At 42.1% G+C, this 27173-nt stretch overlaps 1 protein-coding gene across 2 annotated transcripts in view; it reads right to left on the bottom strand.

Moving 5' to 3' along the window:
• Positions 1 to 27173, bottom strand: part of SEMA5A (semaphorin 5A) — a 635888-nt gene that overhangs the window by 201174 nt on the left and 407541 nt on the right. For both annotated transcript variants that reach the window (XM_034761526.1, XM_034761524.1), the window contains exon 10: positions 21724 to 21928. In XM_034761526.1, the coding sequence (XP_034617417.1) occupies positions 21724 to 21928 (205 nt within the window). The remainder of the gene's footprint in view (positions 1 to 21723; positions 21929 to 27173) is intronic.

Consider the following 27173-nt stretch of genomic DNA (forward strand, 5'->3'; position numbering starts at 1 on the left):
TGTCACATTGTCCTGGAAATACTCAGATTTTGCTTATTACTTAATATTTTAAAGTTTCTAAATTTTTGAAATACATTTTAGAATTCCCAACACAACAAATAGCACATTTTTATTGAATGTATCTGGGGCAACCCCAATTTCAACTTTCTGTTTACTTACTGTTCCTTTTCAAGCACAGCATATTTTAAAATCAATTATGCCATCAATTATTTTAATAATAAGAGATCAAGCTCATCTCCAATTTACAGTGAAATTGCTAAAAGCAACTGCTTTGTTTAGTATTTGCCGTGCAAGGAGCAAGGAATGAAACACTAGCATCTGTTTTAGTACACAAAATGACTACCTCTTAAAATACAATAAATCTTAAGTTTGTAGCTGATAAGAATTTTACCACTAGTGTTTCCTGTGAATAAAAACAGAAAACAGTATTATATTAAAAATAATAGTGCAATTAGATTATTCCTTTGGGTGCCCTTTCCTGGGCTCTTCTCTAGGACCAGGACTTAATTCTAACGCCAACCAGTCTGACTGAAATTCGTTCCGTTAAGGAATCAATTCAAGGTTATAAAGGGAAATTACTTGTCTAAAATTTATTATAGACTAAAATACAAAACAACTGCACATTTGACAAAATTAGCAGCCTTTTTATGAAAGACTGTGCATATGAGCATGAAGTCTAAATGGGCTAGACCAGAAACAGACCCAGTAGCTCAACTGCTAGGGCACCCACCTTGAATGTGGAAATCCCTGCTCCAATAAGTATTTGATGAATTATACAAAGAAACAGAACACTTCAACAGGAAAGATGAGAGTCCCCACCGCAGAATATTTCACGTCCCCATAGTTAGGGCATGCAGCTAGGTTCAAGTCCCTGCTCCATATCAGACAGACTGGAGACTTCAACTATGGTGTCCCAGCTACTGGTGATCTAAACACTGGGCTACTAGGTACGAAGGAGACACCTCCTCTGTCTGGGGCAGCTGGGTTGTGTGTGGTGCCCAAGCTGATAGATGTCAAAGCATGTCATAGAATCACAGAATATCAGGGTTGGAAGGGACCTCAGGAGGTGATCTACTCCAACCCCCTGCTCAAAGCAGGACCAATACCCAACTAAATCATCCCAGCCAGGGCTTTGTCAAGCCAGAGCTTAAAAACCTCTAAGGAAGGAGATTCCACCAACTCCCTAGGTAACCCTTCACCACTGCTTCACCACCCTCCTAGTGAAAAAGTTTTTCCTAATATCCAACCTAAACCTCCCCCACTGCAACTTGAGACCATTACTCCTTGTTCTGTCATCTGCTACCACTGAGAACAGTCTAGATCCATCCTCTTTGAAACTCCCTTTCAGGTAGTTGAAAGCAGCTATCAAATCCCCTCTCATTCTTCTCTTCTGCAGACTAAACAATCCCAGTTCCCTCAGCCTCTCCTCATAAGTCATGTGTTCCAGCCCCCTAATCATTTTTGTTGCCCTCCGCTGGACTCTCTCCAACTTTTCCACATCCTTCTTGTAGTGTGGGGTCCAAAACTGGACACAGTACTCCAGATGAGTCCTCACCAATGTGAAATAGAGGGGAATGATCACGTCCCTTGATCTGCTGGCAGTTCATCTACTAGTTTGTGCCCCAGAAATGAGATAGGTGGGGGTTAGGTGCTGAGCTGCTTGCCAGTGTCAGGACTGAGGTGGCTGTCTGCACGTCCACCAGCAGAAATGTAGGGACTAAGAGATTTTAGGTGCTTACAGAAGAGGTAACAGCTAGGCAGGGGTTTTATCAAAGCCAATGGTACTTAAGGGCACTTAGGTGCCTAAGTCTCCTTGTGATTCTCACCCTTAATTCCTAAACAGTACAAGATCTTAAACTAGATAGTTCAATCCCACAGAAAAATCAGAGACTGTCAAATCCAGGTGGAAAACACTACAGCCTTTCCAACAAGGTGATTATAAAAAATAAAAAATGATTTTTTTTAATTTAAATTGGATTTTTAAAACTTTGTTATTTAAATTATAAATAAGTTTCTCTTTTTAAAAATAAATAAACTTGTTTAAAACAAAATCTGATTTAATACAAAATGTGTAAAGCCTACACCTATTGTCTCTTAAAGTATTTAAACATCTATATATGCTGAGCCTTTATCTAAACTTAGAGTAAAACACTGCTTTTCTCTCCGGCTCCCAACCCCTTCACCACAGTGATGAAGAACCATTATGGTTCCCTGGCAATGAGGGATGAGGAATTGCCCCCAAAGGTGGAGGAGACACTCTGTACCCCCACGGCTCATACCACCACTCCCAAGAGGAAATGTAGAATAGTGGTGGTTGGAGATTCCCTTCTGACAGGGACAAAGGCAGCCATCTGTCAGCCTGACATGGCATCCTGGGTGGTGTGGTGCTGCCATGGGCCCATATCAAAGACGTTACAGAAGGATTGATGATTAACCTGCCCTCTCACTACTACCCCATGCCACTCATCCATCTATATTGCAAGGTATGATTCTGAGCAGATCAGAAGTGACCACCGGGCTCTGGGAACAAGGGTGAAGGAGTTGGGAGTGCAGGTGGTGTTCTCTTCAATCCTTCCAGTCCAGCGTAAGGGTCTAGGCAGAGACAGATGCATCCTGGAAGTGACTGCATGTCTGCACAGCTGTTGTTGCCAGGAGGGCTTCGGCTTCTTTGATTACAGGATGAAATTCATTAAAGGACAATCAATTGCACACATACAACATGTGCAAGGACCACCTAGGAAGAAGATCTGGGGGTCATAGTGTATCACAAGCTAAATATGAGTCAACAGTGTAACACTGTTGCAAAGAAAGCAAACATCATTCTGGGATGTATCAGCAGGAGTGTTGTAAGCAAGATACAAGAGGTAATTCTTCCACTCCGCTCCACGCTGATAAGGCCCTAACTAGAGCATTGTGTACAGTTCTGAGTGCCACATTTCAGGAAAGACATGAACAAACTGGAAAAAGTCCAGAGGAGAGCAACAAAAATGATTAAAGGTCTTAAAAAACACAACAAAACATGACTTATGAGGAAAGATTGAAAAAATTGGTTTGTTTTGTCTGGAGAAGAGAAGAGTGGACCAGGATCATGTTTTTTGGCAGGGGTTTTGGCCCTTCCAACCTGCACATTGTAGGTCTGGGATATCTTGTGGAATCCTAGAGTCCCCATGATGTTTACCAAGATCCCAATCAACTGTGACAGACTGTTTCCATCTAGAGCCACGTTGGTAAGGATTTGAAAAATGTGACAGTGCAGAGGGGCAGTCCATAGGATAATATTATTAATAGTGTCTTTTCCTGAGGGTTTATTGGGATGATACTTTAAGACTAGTTCTTCTCTGGCTCCAATTCGTCTCTGTTCAGCTGCAACACAAATCCATAGAGTCCCAAATATTACAAATTCATATACAAAAGCTTTCTTGGGGTTGGATAGAGTGAGCATGGTCCACTTCCGACTCAATTCCTCTCCCTCCAATGAATACTAGACTATTTTACTGGATTTACATACTTATCTCACTTGCTTCAAACACACAAAAATCCACTACATGAATCATGAATTACAGGTCTGTAAGAAGCCTAAGTTTAAGAGTCATCAACATTCATTAGATTGAGGAAGCAGAGTGACAGACAAGGATTCTATATCATGTAATTCGGAAACTAAAGCAACCACAATTATGATAAGAACTGCAGCTCTAAACAGATGATCATGCAAAGGAAAAAATAGAAAGATGCATTATCCTTCACTGTCCATTCTTTAGACTGCATTTTTATATATATATATATTTTTGAAAAAGTAATTAAACAATATGATAATACAAGGCCTCAACATGAATCTGTGTCTTCACTGCATCAAGGCTAAAAAAGAGCTCTTCCAGTGAACTTTAAAAAGAAAAGAAAAGAAAGAAAGAAAGAAAGAAAGAAAACAAACCTGGGAATTTACACATGACTAACTGCAAATATTATTTAGTTGCATCACATCTGTTTAAGACAAAATCAGTATTTACACACATTTTATATATAAAATACAATATTAAAATATTATAAAATAAATTGCCACTTCTTCTGGATAAAAGCTATGTGTATATATAAACACCTCACATTCAGTTGAAACAGCAACTGATTCGGTAGTTTATTTTTTAGGGACGAATCCACAGTCTTCCCACTGACTTCAACAGATACCAGATCAGTCAGAACAATGGGAACAAAGAAGTCAGGTAGGGTTACCATACGTCCGGATTTTCCCGGACATGTCCGGTTTTTTGGGCTCCAAATCCCCGTCCGGGGGGAAATCCCAAAAAGCCGGACATGTCCGGGAAAATCGGGACATGCGGGGCCGGCGGTGCTGGGCCGCGCCTCCTCCTTCCACATCCCCCTTACCTGCTTCAGGATTCCCGTGAATCAAATGTTCGCGGGAAGCAGGGGAGGGGGCGAAGTTGGGGCGGGGACTTTGGGGAAGGGCGGAGTTGGGGCAGGGGCGGGGCTGGGGGCGGGGCCCCGTGGAGTGTCCTCCTTTTGGAGGCTCAAAATATGGTAACCCTAAAGTCAGGCCTTTAACAATTTGGCCCAAGAAGCTCTTGGTAATATGCTACTTGTAAGGACAAGTAACTATTGATTTGCCACTCAAAGGTTGAACCTGTGAAGGACAATGGTCTTGTGGTTAAGGCACCGGTCTGAGGCTCTTTTTCCGCTCTCAATAGCGCTTGCCTCTGGTGCTGCTCCACGCACTACAAATAACAGGGGGTCAGCATGCTCATGTATGGCACTCAGTTGATACCCATTAATATGCCCCCTGCTATCACCGCATGGCTGTATACACAAACAGAAGCAACATAGTGAGAGTTGGAAATCTGAGCAGGGAACTTGATCATCTACCCAAAGTAGCAGTAGTTATCTGACAGAGAAGTATAATTAAGGGTCAGATAGTAGTAAGAACAAGAAAATGGCATTTATTACAATTTTGATTTTCAGGGCTAAACTTAAGTTGACACTGTCACTGCCAAATTGTACCATCCAAATAATTATTCCATCAGTGGTAGTAATTACATTTTGCTCGCTGGGATATGTTCAGAAACATATACACCTTTGTGGGTGTATTTTGTAGAAAAATAATTTGGGGTGAGGGAAAGCATAGAGAGAGAGAACATAAAGCAGAAAAGGGGAAAAAAAGCAGTAAAAGAAGTCAGAGTTTAAGGCCAGAAGAGAGCACTAGATAGATCATCTAGTCTGATCTTCTGTTTATCACATGCCACCAACAACACCTACACACAAAACCCAAAAGGTAACACACACAGGGTTTGTCTACACTTACAGCGCTGCAGCATGCTACCTATGTGGACAGGAGGGCTGCTCCATCTGCATAGATATTCTACCTCCCAAAGAAGCAGTAGTTATAGCGATGTGAGAAGCCCTCCCATCAACATAGCGCCACCTTCACAGGAGTTTGGTCAGTTTAACTGCATCACTTAAGGGTGTGGATGTTCTACAGCCCTGAGCTACGTAGTTATACCAATGTAAACTTGCAGTGTAGACAAGGGCACAGACAGCCTTTGTTTCAGGCCTTTTAAGAACTCACTCAGTTCAAAGGTAGTCCAAACACTCCCTTTCTGGGGTCCATTTTATTTAAACTTCAGGTGCATATTTGTTCTCTAGGCTCCAACCCCAGTCCAGCTACTTTCTCCTGATAATCCAAAATAGCACAGTCTTTCAAAAATGGAACACAAACTCACAGAAATTTCATCCCAGTTTCAGCAGGGCACAGCCCTACCTCCCTGAAGGACTGTCTCTCTGCTTCCCAGCACCTTCCGCCTGGCTTTTATCCTTTTCCACGGGGACTATTACACATTTTTTGGTGATTTTCAAGACCCAGCCATTCTCTTGTAACACTGAAAGAGATGCCCAAAATTAAGGATTCTCCCCTCTCCCCACAGTCCATTATGTAATTTATGAACAGCCCCACAGGTCTTTATAGCCTCTATTCTGCTTGTACAGGGTCTCTCCCAAGTCTCTCTACCTAGAGAGCTTTCCTCAGTCTCTTCTACTACTTAAGCTTTTCCTTTTGTGATTCAGGGTTCTTCTTGCTCCCTGCAGCACTCTCGCAACAGAACTACAATTTCCTGGGCTTCCCCCCTTCACTGCACTTTTCTGCTCCTTTTGTACTGGAATCACCTGACTCCTCTCAGGTGGGGCTAATCCCATAATCAGGGTTGGTTTAGCCCCACGCTCTCCAGCCCAGGGGGCAAGTAATGTTACAGTAATATATAAAAACAGGAGGGTGGGTGGCCTCCAGTAAGAAAGAAAAAAAAAATCAAATCACACGTATTTGGTAGCAAATAGTGTATTCAAAACAAAGATCTCTTCAGTTATTAACACTATATTATGTTACACTGCATCACTTATCATTTATCTTCATATCAAAAAGGTTTACTACAAAGATAATACTTCTTCAGACTTGTAACAGATGACTTGGCTACAATCATTTTGTTGGACCCAAAGAGTTGATTCAGATGAGGAGGATATGGTTTGATCATATAGCATAAAAGGAAAACATGTTTAATTCCAGCTGTGCTGAGCTGAGGAATAGGAATCTGTTTCTCATAACTTGGCAGACAGCAGCTAATGGCTGACTGGCAGCAATTTCACACTTTGATCTAATATCTCACTTTGTGTGTGTGTGTGTGTGCGGGTGTGTGTGTGCTCTACTCTCATCTGTTCCAGAGATATCAGGTGGTCTCATAGAGGCAACATAGCAAAGATAAGGTTCATGTCAACATCAAGTACAAAGCCTTTGATTTTACCAAGTACTTTTTATTTGCTCTTTAACTGTCCTGAGATTATGACTACAAAATTACACAGTAATACAAAATTCACAATCATTAGGAGAAATTAATGCAATCCACTTGTGGCAGGCCAGAACAAAGTATCATTTGGTTTCCAGTTACAATACGCAGAAACAACTTGACACGTGGGGAAAAACAAAACAAAACACAGGACATGGCCTTACAGCTTGAAAAAGAATGTATACCAGCAATGCACGGTACAGAAAAAAAATACTAGGAACTGGAGTTGACATATGAAATCTAACATTGAGAGAAAATGCACCTAATTCTACCTTATGTCTTTGGCAATAGTAACTCTGCTTGAAACAGACTCATAATATGTACATTAATCTGTACCCACCTGCTATGAGGCTGCTTTTGATAAGACTGCCAATAGATAAAATATATTTTAAATGTCTCCCATATTCTGACCCACTGTATGTATTTTCCCTTCAGAACAGAAATATTATTGTGGTGCACAAATGGATGATGATTGGGTTTGTTTTGCCTCGAGTCTCATATGAGGTTAAAGGCTGGCATTTTCTGCTGAAATATAAGGACTACCGTTTGAATGGGAAGACACTGAGTGCACTGGGGTGGAAAAAGTTGTAGCAGCATACTTATGTACCTGTTTGTTTGCACAATCACCCATCTTGCACCTGCAAGGGCAAATAAACCCACTCTTTGTGCCATCATTTGAAAATTAGGCTCTGAGATTCAGAATCAGAGTTTCACTCCCCTGCCTGAGAACAGGAGGTCCAGAAATACTGTTTTCAGTTAGCTTCCTACCCAAACATGAAAAGTTTTATTCCCTAAAGCTAGTCAGATGATGACTAAGTAGATTCAGTATCAAGATCTGTGTGAGAATCACATATACTCCAGTGAATGCCTGTTTGACATTTTACTGTAATTACATGTAGACTTGTTGGCAACATCCAACCTTTATTGTAGTTTAAAAAAATCCCCAGGGTAAAGAAGACAGAAGTTTTATGAATTTTAATAGAGCTGAACAGGAAGTCTTACAGCTGTCAAGAGATGTGGAGTTTTGATTTCCAGGGTCTTGAAAGGAAAAAAATGGAACCATAAAGATTGCTACCAATATAGCGTCAGTACTGAAATTTACAGAGACCACAGCCTCTAGTAAAACAACTAGAAACTTGGAAATCAGCTTACTATAGACTCAAATATCAAAGTCTTCACAGCCCTGAGGACAGCACAAATAAAACATGCTTCCTTTCAGCAGAGACTCCCTAAAAAGTTTGTTCAGTAAACCTGGCCTGAATTTCAGAGAGGGAAAATGAGCAAGCCCACAGAAATGTGCAACTTAAGTCTAAAACAGAATATTAAGAAATAAATGATAGATTATTGAATTGCAGGATAGATACAGCCTTTGTGATTTAGGTCTTTGCATGGGACAAAGACCAGCAATGAACAACACACGACATAAAAGCAGCTTTGGAAATGATAAAATTATTATGATGTGCAGACCCTGGATCATTGCCAGTCTCCCATAGGTGAGATATATTAACCCTGGTTAGATATGCCTGGACAGGGAGTGCTTACATTTGTTTTTTCAGCTCCTGCCACTACAGTGATAGCTATATTGTCCTACCCACGGTGAATCATGTTACGGTGATGCTCTTGCAGTGGCTAAGCTATTTACGGTAACTCTCATGCACAAAATTTTGAAGTAATACAGCTTTAAAATGGGATAATTCTTACAACTCATATTTTGGCACAGCAGTTTAAACAGAGCATACATTTTATTGAAGTGTTCTGTCATAACAAGGTCTTTATTTCCTTTAAAGATCTATTGTATACTATCACTAAAGGTGGGCAAATACAGCAAAAAATTATTCACAAATATTGTTGTGAATAAACCCTACTGACTCATTTGGTTGGCATTCACAACTTTTATTTACTTATTCCTCAACATTTGGGTAGAGCAAGATTTTATTAGGAAGAACATTTGCAGAAAGCAAAAGCATCATGATACTAGCACAAATAAATATTCACAGGAGTATTCTGTCTGTATTTTATAGTTCTGCCCAACATTATAATATTTGAGCACTTCCAGATAAAATCAAGAGCAACAGTGACATCCCTTTTGGACTTCATGGAGTGTCTAGCACTTTCCCCTTTTGGGGGTCAAAACTCTGCTTGGGGTAGGTGTTTTGGTTTTTTCAATTTTATTAATTCCCCCTTTCCTTTTTTTTTTTTTTTTTTTTTGGATGGTAGGAGTTATTGGATAGAAGGGAATGTCAGTGTGTTTGGTATCATTCTTATGGTGGAAAGATTTTTTCAAACTGGAAGGTTTTGCAGCCTTTCCTAACGGCAGGAAGTCAGGTTCTGGATTCACCTGATCTCTTCTGAAAGTTTTCTCTATAGACAGATCTCCTCAACACAGAATGCTTTTTCCCCAGCTCTCTCATGCTTTGTCCTGGGCTCTGTGTTCTGAATTGTCCCAGAAAAACACACAGCTGTTGCAGTGATTCTTACTATAATTTGGGCTTTGATATGGCAGGGGCTTGATCCTTGTATTACTTTGAAAGTCAGGAGTGTAACAGGGTCTCTGCTTCCAGAGAACACCCTCACCTCATTAGGTGATCCTTCAGCATCCCTCTCTGAGTTTCCTCTCAGTGACTTAGCCCAGCGCCTAAGACATTAACAGAAAGTCTAGCCTTTCTGGGACGTAAAAGTCCAAAAACAAAACACAAAAGAGTCTTCTCGCCGGTTTCAAACTGGGCCCAGCTCTTCCTTTCTCATGATCTGGTCTCTCTCAAAACTCTTCTGCTTGCTCTCTGGGCTCAGGTTTCACTCTTCCCAGGCTCCTTTCTATCTCTCCCTTCAGCCCCTCCTGGGCTCCTTTGGTTTGCTTCCTTCTCCTTCTGGAGAAGCCACTCCCAAGCCTTCTTGCCTTCCGTCTTTCCCTGCTTTGGCAGGCCACTCACAGCCCTATTTAGGTGGAACATTTTCTCCCCTAGTCAGTGGCGTATTAGTCACTGTGCCCAGGGGCCCTGGCCAATTGGGGGGCCCCAGAAAAATGGGCACCCCTGGACTCTGACAGGAGCGCTGGGCAGGTGGGCAGGGCAGAGTAGGGGAAGCCCTTGCACCTCGACCCCTCCCCAGCAGAGTGACAGGGGAAGCCCCAGTGCCTAGACCCCAGCTGCAGCCCTGGAACAGGAGGGGCTCTAGCTCCATGCTGCAGCCTCAGGGCTGGGGGAGCTCTCACTCTCCGTCACTGCCCCAGGGCCATGGCAAGGGGGAGAGGGAGGAGACAGAGCTTCTCCAGTTCTCCGGTGTTGGGACTACAGTGTGTGTGGGGTGGAATGGGGCGGGACTGCAGACAGAAGGGGTGGGAGGGACCCTCCCACATTTGCTCTGGCCCAGGGCCCCACGAAACCTTAATCCACCTCTGCCCCTAGTATCTCAGAGTCTCCTCCAGGCCTCTGCTGAAGCCTCTCCTCTTCTCCTGCCCAGGCCTCTCCTTTATCTATCCCAGACACCTGATAGTCATGTAACTCAATCTTCCTCACCTGGAAGGTGAATTGGCTGTCATAGGTGAGGCTGAGCACATATTCCTTTAAAGGGACCCTGTGACAAGGTCCAAGGCCTTAAACTCATTGGAGAATGAGTGGGAGCCGGGAGGACTTGAACTCAGTCTGATATGCTCTTGGTGACCTAAGCCATTAAGAAGGCAGACAATTGTTCTGCTCCATCTCCAACATCTTTGGATTCAGTTTCAGGTACAAGTATAGTCAACTCTAGTAATCCAGCCAGGAGATGACAAATGCAGGGATTAGTGTGGCCAAGTCCTCATCCGTAAGAAGGGACAATGTTTCCTAGCAAGTTGGAGGTGAAAAGGTATTTTTGGAAACTGATGCTGGTCATCCGAGCTTAGTGGGGTCAAAAAACCCTGAGGCTTTGCACTACATTAAAGAATGGGGGCGGGGATGGAGACATTTTGGCTAATTCTTCAAATCATTTTGCCTGTCCAATTTACAGCACTTGGTCTTGCCTGAGTTCAGGCTGAGTCAGCTGCTGTTCATCCACAAGCTGATATCTTTGAGGTATTCTGACATTTTAATGCTGGCAGTGGTTGCATCAGTATTGACTAGGGTTGCTTCCTCTGAGTACAAAAACTGGGACACAACTGGGATGATCCTGAGCCCATAAAACAGTACACACTGCCAGCTATTGAAAGCACCCTTACAGGTTTTCCATGACAGCTACCTCAAAAAAGAGATGACCCTGGGAAAACCTGGGTTGGTGGCAACCCTACTATTCACACTGTAAATGCTCCAGTGCCTATTTGTAAAGTTCTTTTTATTATTTACCCAATATATTTGTACAATTATGAAGACATATGGATAATTTCTGAATGGAAAAAAATACTTCTCTTGTTTATAAAATGTAGGTTAATCCAATCCAAGTACAGAAATAACTGCATGTGACACGAAATGGCAAATACTCAAAGTGATCAGTTCATTAACAACAGGCTGAAATTTGGCTGCACAAACTACCTCAACCCCTATCAATAACAAATTGGTAAAAATCATGAACCCCTTATGGATAATTCTCAGAAAGAAAAATGACTCCAGGTAAATTGCAGATAACTCATGCACAGAATAAAGGGCTACAATTACCAGTTAAAATTATTGCAGGTGAATAATTTGACCAGTTCTAGCTATTGCTGACATTTACCATGTTTATAAGTACCATGTTTAGCAGTATCTGCTTGTAGTTAACAGAATGGCAGATCTCCACATAAGTGATTAAAGACAAGAAATCACTATTACTGGAGCTTTTTGATTCTAGGTCTTATTCTCCAGTGACTTATGGAGTCATTTATGACTGTGCAAAGTGAACTTTAAACATTACTATTCTCATTTGGTATCATTTTATACCCCTTTGCACAGGTCGAAATGATGACATGAGATAAAAGCCAGTGAAGAATCAATTCTTTGTGTTTAAATTACCCAGTCCAACAGCCATGGGTTTACATTACCCCCCTGCCCTGTTTTTAAAGGTATTCCAAATAGAAGATCATTTGGATGTTCTGACATGGATATGTGACAAGATCTAGAGATGCACTTAGACCTGAGGCACTTGAAATATTTGGCAAAACATTTAAAGATATTCTGTAGAATAAACAACACTGGTGAGAAAAATAGCACATAGCTTACATTGGGCACTGAGGTTTATAATAGCAGCAGGTAAGGAGCAGCATTCAGTTTCTGGAGGTCAGAAAAATCAGATGTATTACACTTCTGAAATGCTTGGTACCTCCTAGTTCCTAGGCCTGAGGTGAGTGTGGGGGTTACCCTTTCTATACCAGGGATAGTCATTGCTCTTTCCAGTGTAGCAACCTCAGTTTGTGAGGGGAGCATATACAGGCCTCCCATCCCCATCAGTCCCATCCAGAAACACTCCAACTCGGCATGCTATATGAACACTGTCTGCAATGCTGGCCAGGCATCCTGCCCCCACATTTGTGTTCTCCAGAGCTGGGAACACGATTGTGTCTGGATCATGTATGGTTGTACCAAGGCATAAAGAGTTCCCTGTATCCTAGCCCACTTCTATCACACCTGCACAATGAGTGGTATAAATCAACCCTATATGTTTAAAGTTAATGTTTTAACCAATGCATGTCTTTACAATGCATTGAACATGAAAAGTGCTATGTATATATACTTTGAAATACTATCTTAAAGGTAATTGGGAGAAAATATTAGCTGTCCAACTATCAAATGTATTATAATTTAAATATTTACCCTTTTGATTTCTGTATTTTAAAGGAAAATAATCTCAATAAAGCCAAAAGTTAAGAGAGGGGCATCATTAATATAATTAGTAGGAGTATTAGTACAGTCACAGAGTAAATGCTATCCACTTTTAGCCAAAATAATGGAATATTTATTTAAACCCTGCAAAAGAATGTATGATGGCAAGTTTAATAATGCAATGTATTCAGATTCCCTAAAGCTACTTTTCCCTACAACAGTGGAAATAGCCACTGGGAAAGGAGCAGAGATTAAGGAAACTAACTTCTGATGGTTTCAATCTCCATTTCTGAAAAAAATGCAAACTCTCAGAACTACTTTTATGATGAGATTATGTCAATATGCACTGTTTCTGAGGCTGGGTCTACACTACCCGCTTGAATCGGCGGGTAGAAATTGACCTCTCGGGGATCGATTTATCGTGTCCCGTTGGGACGCGACAATCGATCCCCGAATCGATGCTCTTACTCCACCAGCGGAGGTGGGAGTAAGCGCCGTTGACAGGAAGCCGCAGAGGTCGATTTTGCCGTCGTCCCCACAGTGGGGTAAGTCAGCTGCGATACATCGCTATTCGCGTAGCTGAATTTGCGTATCTTAAATCGACGCCCCCCTGTAGTGAAGATGTAGCCTGAGAGACTAACACAGAGTCATAAAGATGGCAGAATATTCAATGAACATACTTCTTACACGCCTGTTTAAAAAGACACTCTCAAGGCTGGAAAGCCAAGAAGGTACAGGGGGCAGCTTTAAAATATTTCCATTTTGCTGCTGCATCTGGATAACAGTCCCATAATATACTTTGTAGTTCCCTATACTTAGGACAGGGAATACTGCAGTAACATTATTTAGTTATAAAGCAGATAAGATGGTTACTTACCTGTATCATAATTGCTGTTTTTTGAGATGTGGTTGCAGACATGTATTCCACTCAGGTGTGCACATGCCCAGCACACTGAAGCCAGAGACCTTTGCCTAGCAGTACCTGTAAGGACAGTGCTTGCACCCTGTGGTTCTAGCCCTCTCTTGGTTAGTTAAGGGTAGTGCCACCCTGGCCCTCCTCAGTTCCTTTATACTGAACATCAAGAGTAGAGATCCTGATGCAGAAGGGATGGAGGGTGGGCCATGGAATATATGTTGTAGGCCTTGCTGGAGCCCTAGGCATGGCTAAAAATATGAACCAAAGTAGGCTATATGAGACCATGCTTTGCTGACAATAAACCTGGCCAAGCCTTCACCACCAAGCCAAGCCTGTGGTCTTTTTTTATGATTAACGCTGAGGTCTGCTGAATCACCAATCTACAATCTACCCTGGTGCAGAAACACCAGAGCTCCAGAAACAACATGGGAGCAACACGTGTTTTTTCAGATGTGGGTGCAAACAGCAGTTACAATACAGGTAAGTGACCATATTTACTTCTTTGAGCGGTTTCAGATGTGAGTCATCTGAGTGGAATACACAAGCATGTAGGAAGTGGGGCTTGTAGTCTACTTAAACAAGCAGGACCACCTTTGCAAAAATTTGCATCTGACCTAGATCCAGTGATAATCACATAGTGCCTGGCAAATGTAGAGAAGACCAGGCAGCACCCCTGCAAATATCCAATACTGAAACACCACTGAAGAATGCTATCGACATCGCTTGGGCCCTGATTAAATGAAGGTATTGTCTGAGTTACTTCCTATGCAAATGTAATGCAGGAAGTTATCCATCTGGAAATCATTTGCATCAAGACTGCCTGACCCTTCTTCAGTATGTATAAGAGACAAAATGTGATGCCCAAAAAAGATTAGTTCTGTCCAGGTAGAATGCCAAGCATCACCTCACCTCTGCCCCCCACCCCCTAGCTCCAGCAACATGTAAAGTTGTTGTTCATCCATGTTGGAGTGCAGTTTAGGAAAGAAAACCAGTAAATAAATCATTTGGTTAATGTGAAACCACTTTCAACAAACATTTGGTTGCTGCTGTAGGGCTTCTTTGTCCTTGAAAAACTGTGTGTACAGGGGCTGAGTGCTGGATGTAAAACTCAACCATGGTGCCAAATCAGTAGGTAGGGATAAAGAGGAAGAAATACAGGAGTCTTAACTGATACCGAGAAAGTCAGAGAACCAACATTGCCTCAGACAAGCTGAAGCAGTAAGAATCAGTTTGGTATGATCCAACTTCAGTTTGAGAATGACCTGTATGATGAGGCAGGATTAGAGGGAAGGCATACATCAGAATCAATCTCCAATTGAGTTTGAAAGCATCCATTAAGGAGCACAGACAAAAACGCCAAATCATCTGGAATCATTCAAGTCGGAAAAAAGGCTCTTGAAATTGTATAGTAGGGACACAAAGAACTCATTTTTTTTAATTGGATTCAAAGTGCCTGCTGATTTGCAGTGCGCATTTTCAAGAATGAGATCAAATAATTTTTTCTCCCCAGGAGATCCAGCCTTTTAGCCTTTGTCCTTGAGAATGGATTTGAATCTTCCTTTTTGCAACCTCTCATTAGCTGCTGTTACAACTGCAGAGTTAGGGGCAGGATGAGAATAAAAACATTCAAACCCTTGTATAGGAACACAATGTGTGTGAATATGTTTTGTTGTAGGCGGCAAGGAAGATGGAGTATTCCAAAGTCTTGGCCAGTTCTAACAATGCTTCGTTTACAGGGAGAGAGGTACTTTCCCTGGAGCCAAGGACTGAAGAATATCTATCAACTTGTGTATATTTTTTTTGCACAAACTCAGCCTGAACACCCAAGGCTGAAGCCATCTGCTGTCTGAGAAGCTCCTGATGTGCCTTGAAATCTTAAGAAACTGGGGAAGACTCCAGTATGGTGTAATCATCTGGTGATGAAGATGATGATGATGAAAGAGGAGCCATTGGAATCTCCTGCTGCGTACAGGTTCCTGTAGAAGTGGATAACTCTGAACCTGCTCCGAGAAAGCAGACTCCATCCAAGTTTACAACATAAGCAGCTGAGTAGGTGGTAAGACAGGTGGATTGGCTTACCTTGCCCTGGAGTGGGTCACATATCAGGACACCGAACATCCCACGGATTCCATGGAGGCCACTCAAAATAGGGATATGGCATTGATGGCCAGTAAGTCACTGGGTCAAGCGCTTTTGTCTCTACTATGAGAATCGTGCCAATCATGGTTCATAGAAGGTCTGGATTACCTCCTAGAACAGGGTCTCAAGGATGAGGCAGATGGGGAAGCTCTCTTGATGAGAAAGAAGGGGAAGCTTGATCTTGATGAAGCTTCAAAAGTTATTGGATGGCAATGGGGGAGCCACATCAGGTAGGGCAAACAAATGCCCAGCTTCATCTGAAACCCATTCCACTGGCTGCACTGGCACCAAGGCAGGTATACAGGTCTGCCCCCTGAAGACTGGCAGGTTCATCGCACTCCTGCTTGGTATTCATACGGGAGTTGGTACCGATCCTAAAGATGTGGTCTGAGCCTATGTCATCGTTGGTACTGCAGATAGCAACTGTGCCAATGGACCCTTCAGTACCGATAAGACAGCGGATCTCCATTGTGCTTTCCAAGTGTTAGGCAGTCCAGCGACAATGTCAATGATTTGGACAGATCTGCAATGATTCCAGGTGGCACCACCTATCGCGACAAGGTCTCAGAAGCTGAATGCTCCCGAATAATTGGGGAATCAGGAACAGAAAAGCAAAGTAAGTCCAGCACTGGCTGGTACGCCTCTGGTGTGGAAACGGTACCAATATCATCAGTACTGGACTCAATGGGTGTTTCACAGTCAGTACTGGAGTCAATGGTACAGTGTCAAACTGATGCTGCCTTGGTATTGGAGAGCAGGTAGACAGCCGAGCTCCATCCTGAGGACTTGAAGTATCATAGTATCTATGTACATTTCTCCTGGAAGAGGAGGATGACTCTTCCTGAGCTCTGGAGTGGCTGTGGTCCATTTTGTCAGATTTTTTTCGTGGAAAACACAAGGAAAGAGAATGATGCCTCCCCCAGGAGGAAGAGAGATCAGAGTCTGTCAGAGGAACATCAGCTTGCTTTGACTCTGAAGTTGTCTGGAGGGGCGAGATGTTCTATGCAGGTCCCCAGTGCTGATGCAGGCCTCACGGCCTGTTGCGTACATTGCTGCTTGAGCCTTACGTCCCTTGCCACCTACAAGATGGAGCAACTTTATGTAATATGCCCTTTCCCTAGGCACAATAAACACTCTGGGGGGACTGGTATTGGAAATGTCCACCCTACACAATGGACAGTGTCCGAGACCTTGTGAAGACATCCCACAAGGATCGCTAGGGGATGAATCACTTGATGATTACCTGTTCTGTTCATTCCTTCTGGGGCACCTGGCATTGGCCACTGTCAGAAGACATGAAACTGGGCTAGATTGACCTTTGCTCTGACCCAGTATGGCCAGTCTTATGCTCTTAACTATTCCCAAATTGTATTAAGAATACTACTAACTACTAGCTAACTGTAAATGATTTACAACAAAAATCTCAGAAGAATTAAATAAGAAACCATATGATCAATACCACACAACATCCTCTGACTCTAACTGCGGGCTCTGAGAAGGAACTGAAGGAAGTTGGGGCAGTGCTGCCATTAAGTAGCCTGGTGAGGGACTAGAGCCACAGGTCATGAGCGCCACCCCTGTGGACGCTGCTAGGCAAAAGGCAAAGTTCTCCAGCTTCGGTATGCTGGGCACATGCACACCTGAGTGGAATATGTGTCTGCAACCACTTGAAAAAAACAAACAATTTTTAAAGATGCCCACTGACTGCTGGAATGTGTATCTCCCACCATCCCTCTTGACTGTGGTCTATTTAGCTGCTCTGTTCTTGTGAGCAAGAAGGTATTAAAATTTACAAGTAGCCTATCTAGCACTCATCCAAGCTGTAACAAAAAAGTCACCATGTTGTGATGTCAAAATGCATTTGTTATTATTATTTATTTATATTAGGGGACCATCCAAAATATGAGAGGTGCTTTCCAAACTCAGATGAAGAGAGTCAGTTGCTTCTCTGACCCAAAGAGATTTGCAAGCTACTTTGAAAGTCCTTCAAGTTCTTGAAAAAGAATAAAAAATGAGTTTATTCCAAATGAATTGGGATGAATCCAACTTTAGCTGCTGTCTAGGACATACATGAGATGGTGATAAGTAATAGAAAATTACTAATGCCTCACTGTCCAGTTTCTCCCACTTACACAACACCTTGCCCTCTAATTGACACTGAGTATCTTATTTGCGTAATCACTATACAGTTATTTTTCAATAAACCTACTGTGAGCATGCACATTTCTCAATTCTGATTAGCTATTACAACCCCCCTGCCCTCCTTGGTGCCTAAACTTAGAATTTTCAGGCTGTCAGTGAAAAAGATGTTTCATCTCAGCTTCTCATCTCCTTTAACAGAAGCAAAATAATTCCAAAACACACAGGAAAAAAAGGAAAAACACTCAAAAATATGGATGCAAAACTTTAGAAAGGGAATATAATAAATAAATAAATAAATAAATTAAATAAACCCACTATTTTCTAACCCTTTGACTTGTTTTCCACCTTCTTCCCATCCTGTCGTACAGTTTGCCTCTGTTTCATTCCTCCCTATAAGTCAATTTTGTCCCCAGAATGTAACTATGATACATTTGTTTTTTCAGTATGTTATATTGAGAGAACCCTCCCCAAGCCTTCCCCTCCAAATTAATTTTTGAAACATGTAGTAAGTATAAAGGACAGCATGTCACGGTATGGGGTAAAAGAGTCACAGAGCACCAGTTTCATACAGCCTCATATGCCATGAATCCTGAAGTCATGAGTGAGTGAATTATAGAATCATAGGATTAGAAAAGACTGCAAGGGTCATCTAGTCTAACCTCCTGCCCAGATGCAGGATTTGTTGTGTCTAAACCATCCAAGACTGGTGGCAATCCAGCCTCGTTTTGAAAACCTCCAGTGAAGAAGCTTTCACAACCTTCCTAGGCACTCTGTTCCATTGTCCTACTGTTCTTACAATTAGGACGTTTTTCCTGAAATTAATCTAAATCAGTTATGCTGTAGTTTGAACCCATTGCCTCTTGTCCCGCCCTCTATGGCAAAAGAGAACAACTTTTCTCCATCTTTTTATGGCAGGCTTTCAAGACCTGGAGACCACTATCATATCCCCCCTTAATCTCCTCTTTTCCAAACTAAATATATCCAGTTCCCTCAGCCTTTGATCATATGGCTTGCCTTCCATCCCTTTGATCATCTTTGTTGCTCACCTCTGGATCCTTTCCAGAGTTAAGGTTAGCCCAGACAAGTGTCAATATAACTGTAACTACCCCACCGCACCATCATAGATTCATAGATTCTAGGACTGCAAGGGACCTCGAGAGGTCATCGAGTCCAGTCCCCTGCCCGCATGGCAGGACTCATGTTTATACAAGAGAAATGTTTTAGAATTTTAAAAGTGTCTGTGGTATTTCTATCCACCCCCGGTTAAATCAGGCTCTCATGACTCAAACTGTATATGACTTGGAGGGCTGGTTTCTGGTATTTTTGTAATGTATATATAAAACTATTTGCATAGCTGTAAATTAAGGTGGTGAAAGATTCCATGGTCCTTCTCATGAGTGTGATTGTTTTCCTTTCTTGACACATACAAACATGACAGTCCAAAACTTAGAATGGAAAAACCTAAGAATTAGTTTTACAACATGAAGCACTTACTACAGGCAAAATGTCAAGACAAGGAATCACTAGTCTATCCAGTATTTGAGTGGATACAACATCCCAAAATGCTCTGTCACTTCAAATGCATATTGTACAATCTGCAGAAATGTTTGTGCCATCAGAGCTAAAGTTGATATCAGGCTCAATATGGGGAAAAGGCTGCTGTGAACTACAATTTGGAATGTAGACTTGAAGTAGGAGTGTCTCTAGACAGAAAAAAAATCCCTAACTGTAAAATGTGGCAATCCCTTACTATAGTACATAGCATGATTTTTCATGAGATTCTAAAAGCAAGAAAGCAAGCAAGAAATAAAACCTTTCTGGCCTCTCATGTAAATGATAGTTTAAAAAAAAATCCAAGAAATTAAATGCAACTATTAGGTTTAAAACAAGATTTGGGCTCAAAGTTCATATCGACAAACTTAGTAACGTTAAAATTAAAGCTGAACCTCCATCTTTAGCTCTAGTTATGTGCATGCTCTCCCACTCTCTCTCTCTCAATGTATAATTGTCACAACTACAAGGTGTCAAATAGCTCCTGTGAGAGGCTACGTTCCCTCAATAGCTTCTGAATTCAAGAAATGGTTTTGGCTGAATAAGGACTGGAGGATCTAGACCTAATTTATCAGCATGAAAGGTGAATAAAAAGAACATATACCTTTTAATGAATAGGGCTGTTTGTTAGCCAGCCTCAAAGCCTTAAAACTTGGAGGCCTACATTTACCAAATCAGTTATAACAGAAAGCACAGTGAACAGATTAAAAACCTGGACACAATCAGGAACTGTGAGAAGTTACATAATTCTAGATAGTATCATTATGATGGGATCAAATCTGTCTCAATGCAGCAATAGCAACCCAGTACAAAAACAATTCAAAACGCATTTCAGTGATCCAATTTCTATCAGGGGGGTTGCACAGGATAAACAATATTTTGTATGGCTATGATTTCACTAAAGATACTATAATTTATCAAATTGTTTTGACTATACTTGTCCAAATCCTTGTGCTGCTATAGCCTATTAAAGGCGTTTGCAGTACATTTGCAGTACAACAATGAATAAGGTTGATATTCCATGATAGTACACAAGGAAGCACTGTCTCAACTGAAAACACCAAATGATCATATAATGTCATAATAATAGTCAAAAAGAAGCAGGGTCCTAATAAAAGATCGATTTATTGACTGGATTCAGAAGAATCTAGAGAAAGTCACATTGTAGATTGAACCACAATGCTCCAAAGAACAAGATGTTTTTCATTAAATGGTTTCATTAAGAAGCTGTAATTTTGGAGATTTATAAAAATAAATATGGATCCTGCTCTCTGGAATCAATGGGAGTTTTGCCATTGACTTCAATGAGAGCAAACTCAAGCAAATAGCTGTTGTTGTTGTTTTAATAAAGAGTTCTTTCCCTTTCCCTAAAATTTCCACACTTGTTACTGTACTAACTATAAAACCAATCCTGAAAACCATTGTTGAAAACTGAGTAGTCTCCCACTGATGTCTATAGGACTAGTTCTGTGAGGACTAACTATATGAAGAAGGGTTTACAGGAGCAGGCTATATACTTGCTATTACTCAATTCAATTGTTTTACATCTGAATTTCAATCAGTGGAATAATGTAGTCAGTGACCCATTCTGTAAAGCACTGTGCATTGGAAACACTTCTCACATTCTCAACTACCTTATAAAAGTTTCAGACAAAAAAATCATTCTCTACTAAAGTCCTTATAGACAAAAAGACAATGACATTCTCAACGGAAGAATATTTTTCTTTCATTTCTGAACTTCAGGACAAAAGGCTAAGTAGGAAAGCAGGAGGTAAAGTTTTCTAAGGATAAATTATTTAGGGATGACCTGAAAAGGGATTTATCATCCAATTCTTGCTGGCTGAAGCAGTAGAGGAATGAGGGACAAAAAGAAATATAAAAAATACCAATAGTAATAATAATATGTGGCATTTGTGTAACATCTTCCATATGAAAATATCCCAAAACACTTTACAACCTATGGGTGAGATCATAGTCTATGCTGCAAAAACCAAGAAAGGGGCAAAGAAACTCAGCAAGACATCACTCCTGGAATCTCTAGCATATTGTCCCATCAGGGGAAGTAGGGTTTTCCCCTTCAAGTTTGTGGAACAGGCATGGGGAGTGGGGGAACCTCCATTTGAAAAATTAGCCCCATTCATGCAGAGGAGACAGAGTCTTGATTTTTCACATTTTGTACAAAAGAAACACACACACACACCACAAAATGTGTGGTATTTAGCTTAGCCACTTTGGATAGGTGAAGGGCACAGTTAATGCTGTCAAATTACAAGCCCAGTTCCCCCGGGTGGTTTAGGCATTTCAGACTTGAGGCACATACCATTGAAAAGGATCTCTGACTTTCTACAGTTTTTTCAGCACCATTAAGTCGTACCTGTGGCCAGATAGATGATATGGAAAAGCATGTCCTTGCCCTGCACCACATCCACTGCCACATGGGAAAACCGGCTGTTGTCCTCCATGAAGTAAGGAATTGGAATAACTGGCTGAACCACCTCATGCGTTAGAATAAATTTTTGGGCATCCTGAAGATTCCTCTCAGTCAGATTCATGTACAGACCCTGGTCCATTGTACCGCACTGTAAATAAATAAAAGTATATATATATATATATATAGTAAAGTAGATCTTAACACCCACATGAAATCTTAGAACCACATTGTGGAATTCCAAAATCAAGCCTTAGTTATGTGTTTTGGGGGGACAGCATCATTCCACCATAAGTGAGGATCCATTTACAGGAGGCAGTCCAAAAAGAATGACTCTGCAGATCATTATGTCTTTATTTGTATTGTGAGGGATAAGTCTAATCAAAAGAGAATGAGGTTACAACAATATCACTTTAAGTTATATCATAATTTCAGAAAAAGGTAAGTTATGAAGAATAATGCTTTCCATCCCCTGTCATCCAGTCCCAGCATCCTGCAGTCAGAGGCTTAGAGACACCCAGAGCATGGGGTTGCATCCTTGAAAATCTTGGCCAATAGCCTTTGATTGACCTATCCTCCAGGAACTTATCTAATTCTTTTTGAACCCAGTTATACTTTTGGCATTCACAACATCTCCTGGCTATGAGTTCCACAGGTTGACTGTGCATTGTGTGAAGAAGTATTTCCTTTTGTTTGTTGTAAACCAGCTGCCATTAATTTAATTGGGTGAGCCCTGATTTTTGTGTTATGTGAAGGGGTAAATAACACTTCCTTATTCACTTTATCCACACCATTCATGATTTTATAGATATCTATCATATCTTCCCAGTCTTTTTAATCACTCCTCATACAGAAGCTGCTCCATACCCTTCTCAGTACCTTTTCCAGCTCTACTATATCTTATCTAATATATATCTCTATATCTAATATATCTGATTTAAGCAATAGGTTACACACCACAGTTAGCAGTTCTGCAATTTCATATTTGAGTTTCTTCAGAACACTTTGGTGAATACCATCTGGTCCTGGTGACTTAGTACTTTTTTAATTTATCAATTTGATCCAAAACCTCCTTTACTGACTCCTCCATCTGGGACTGCTCCTCAGATTTCTGATCTAAAAAGAATGGCTCACGTGTGGGAAACTCCCTCACATCTTCTGCAGTGAAGACTGATGCAAAGAATTCATTTAGCAACTCTGCAATGACCTTATGTTCCTTGAGTGCACCTTTAACACCTCAATTGTCCAGTGGCCCCACTGACTGTTTGGCAGGCTTCCTGCTTCTGATGTACTTACAAAAAAAATTCCTATTAGTTTTTGTGTCTTTTTCTAGTTGCTCTTCAAATTCCTTTTTGGCCTCCCTAATTATACTTATTCTGTTCCATGTGAAATCTTCACACTCAAAATATCAAGAACTCAATAGCTTTCCATATAAATATAGACTGATTCAGCAGTTCAGCTAACCCAACTGGTGTACAGCCTTTTCAGCCTTAGAGTCAACCATATGTATACAAAAAGGGCCTGGGGCTCTAATCAATAATTTGAGGCAGATTCTCTGCCCTGTTCTGCTTCATTTGCATCACTCAGGTAGCACAAAGGAAGTGGAAACCACCCGCAAGTCCCCTGCTGGAGATTCTACTTCATGGATGTAAAGATATTTTGACTCCTAAAAGGCGGCCATGTGGTCTTCTTTCAACACCTTCATTAAATCTACAAGTCAGACATGCAAACATCAACGTTAGGTGAAAGGTGCTGCACACAGTAGTATCTCAGTAAAAACAAGTTACCTTTGTAAACTACTGATATTATATAGTTTCCCTTTCTATTTCTCCCACTGGAGCCACACTACTGATAAAATCTAATTATTAGGATCTGTGTAACTTTCTGAGCAGAAAAACAGGAACATTTATCTGTACTTACCTAAATTTTTCTTTTCTTTTTTAAGAAAGTTTCACAGATTGACCCACCTTTGGACTAATTAGTTTTACAATATGGAATCAGATTTGTCAGATTTTCAGGGGATGTACAGTGTTTTTTAGCTACACTATAGCTAACAAGTTTAAATGAAGGGGCACACTGCTTCACAAACTATTTTTATTCCTTGTTACACTGAAGCACCTGTAGCCTTTCCTACAGTAAAATAGTGAGCACTTTAGGAGGGCACTCCTTATACCTTTCAATGGCAAGCCTGATTGTGCCAAGGGTTGCCAACTTTGTAATCGCACAAAACCGAATACCCTAGCCCTACCCCTTCCTTGAGGCCACACCCCCTTCCCCGAGGTCCTGCCCCCCGCTCACTACATTCTCCCTCCCTCGGTGGCTCACTTTCCCCCACCCTTACTCATTTTAGCTGGGCTGGGGCAGGGGCTGGGGGTTTAGGAGGGGGTGAGGGATCTAACATGGGGTGCAGGCTCTGGGGTGGGGCCAGAAATGAGGAGTTCAGGCTATGGGAGGGTGCTCCGGGCTGAGGCAGGGGGCTAGGGTGTGGGAGGGGGTGAGGGCTCCGGCTGGGGGTGTGGGCTCTGGAGTGGGGCCAGAGATGAGGGGTTTGGGGTGCAGGAGGGGGCTCCAGGCTGGGGGTGGGGCAGAGGGGTTCAGGGTATGGGATGTGGTTCTGGGCTGGGGCAGGAGGTTGGGGTGCAGAGAGGGTGAGGGCTCCATCTGGGAGTGCAGGCTCTGGGGTGGGGGATGAGGGGTTTTGGGTGCAGGAGGGGGCTCTGGGTATGGGGGGGGCTCCGGGCTGGGGCAGCACGTGGAGCCCCATGGCCCGCCCTGCCTAGGAACTGGCTGCTTCCGGGGCATAACGCAGAGCCAGGACAGGTAAGGAATAGCCTGCCTTAGCCCTGCAGCACTGCTGACCAGACTTTTAATGGCCCAGTCAGCGGTGCTGACCGGGGCAGCCAGGGTCGCTTTTTGACCGGGTGTTCTGATCGAAAACAAGCTTTGAGGGCACAAAACCCTAGTTGTGCCCTCAAAGCTGTAAATGGGCTGAAGACTTTGTTAATATCTGTGGATCTTCTTGCACAGAAAGATACACTATTTTCAGACCAGGGATTAGGAAAAACATTCCTGCCCTTTTCTGTAAAACAATGCTCCCTCTTCACATTGTTCTGGCAATGAAGTGGTGAAGTGGACAAGAGTATTGCAGAATATCAGGGGATCAAAACTGAGCCCTTATACTGCTACCCTTCAAGACACATCAGCTTTTCAAACCACATCATACTTTGGGGTGAGCATAAACATAGTGTATGTAGTTTTAGCTGTGACCATTTAGAGTGACCAGTAGGGGACGAAGAGCAAGATGGTAAGAGTCTATGTGAACAGGAAACAAAGTCAATTTTGCATTCATCCCAACCACAGTGTGCTGGGTCTCTGTAATCTCTATCTACATGGTATCAGAGTGGGATTGAATAAAGACCCAACAGATCAGAGAACATCCCTGAAAAAAGGAGAAAGGGGGACATGAAGATAGAGAAGCAGACCCTTCAGCCCAGCCAGAATAGTGCACAGAGCTAGCAGTGCAACAAGCAGAGAAAAGGCCTGAAAACACAGAGAATCCAGAGAGAACTGCTTTGATGAGTCCAGGCTGCAACAGGAAGTGAGGGTAAGAAAGCAAGGGACACTGAAACTAAGGCTAGGTGGTCTACAGCAACACCAGCTTGCTTCCTTCAAGGCCACACCACCTTACTCCACACAGAGGCAAATAAACACACAAACAAACAAAAAAAGGTGGTGGGGGGTGGGGAATCTGGTAAAACAGCAGAGATGGCTATATCTGACCCAGCCTTTTCCCAAACTCCCTCCCTCCCAACAGAATTTGATGTCCAGCACCCTGATGGATGGCCATTCTGGGTAAGCGGATTCCAGAGGTTCCGTCTGGCTTCTAGCTTATACTAGCAACCACAGAGGAGACAATACCCTGCTCTGTACAGTGGGACTTGCAGCAGACAACATTATCCTTCCGAGACGCCTCACAGCTGCTCAGGTGAAACAGCTCCATACAGTTAAAGAAGTACTGGAGAAGCAGTTCATGTCACAGCACATTATGATTTTTGAGCAAGCACAATTTCATTTATGTAAGCAAGAGAAGGGTTAATCAGTGAATGATTTCATAGCAGCCCTGCACACCCTAATCCAGCACCGTGCTACAGGGAGAAGACAAAGACTTAATCAAAGACAGGCTTGTTTTAGGGCTGAGGGACAGACCAACTATCAGAAAGACTCCAAAATTATCCTAACCTAATACCAGAGACAGCCAAGAACACAGTCCTCCAAAGTCAGTTAGTAAAGAAGCAACAGACTCTTCTCGGGAATAACTTTGAGGAGGAACCCACTGTAGAAGCCACAGACATTGGGAGGAAAATATCTCAGGAGTCCCAGGAACAATACCCACTCAGTTCAATATGAGCACAAAGGAATACAGAGAGGGTTATGCTAACATGGCGTAAAGAAAAGGAATACAACAAGAGCAGGAAAGAATGTTCATAGTGTGGTAAACCACCTCTCGGCAAATGGCTTTGTCCAGCAGGTGATACCACATGCAGGAAATGTCTAAAAGGCAAACATTATGCAGCAGTATGCTGGTCTCAATGCATGATAACAGCTGTCTTTCAAGACAATGACCTAAAAGACACTGAGATATACCACTTCGAGCAATAGGAGATGACCATAAAACCCCACCATCGAGCACAACAATCACCTTGGGAAACCAATAAACTTCAAAATAGACAAATGTGCTGATGTAACACTGATTCTAGAATCACTTCACAGGAGAATGAAAATACCAGCTCTTCAAGAGAAAAAAAAAAGACTATTGAAAGGCCCAGTACAGTCCCCATTAAATGTGAAAAGGAATTTTTTGGCCCTCTAAAACTTGGAGAGAAGACCACATTCCACAAAGTTTATGTTGTAGATGGTCACACACTGCTCTGTTTGGCCTCCCAGCAACCACAGCCCTCAGGCATGGTTATATGTCACCATTGGCCTCAAAGCTTAGATCAAGAAGAGGTTCCCAATATTATTCCAAGTACTAGAAATATTAGTGGGACAATACCACATTAAACTTACAACAAAAGCAAAGCCATTTACTCTGTGACACCTAGAAGAGTCTCCCTCCCTGTACTGCCTCAGCTGCATGGAGCAGATGGATGTCATTTCCAGAATAGACACCCCAGGTGAATGGAGTGCAGGCAGGGTAGTGGTCCTAGAACCAAATGACAAAGTTCTGATCTGTGTAGACTTTACGAAGCTCAATGAGAATGACTGCAGACAGTGATGTGTACACCCATGAACTGAACATCTCTCTGGACATCTTAGTGAAACAAAAGTCTTCTCAAAATTGGATTTCCAATGTGGGTTTTGGCACATACCACTTGCTGCAGAATCTGCACTGCTAA

This window comes from Trachemys scripta, chromosome 2 (assembly GCF_013100865.1).
Source record: "Trachemys scripta elegans isolate TJP31775 chromosome 2, CAS_Tse_1.0, whole genome shotgun sequence".
NCBI classification, from domain to species: domain Eukaryota; kingdom Metazoa; phylum Chordata; order Testudines; family Emydidae; genus Trachemys; species Trachemys scripta.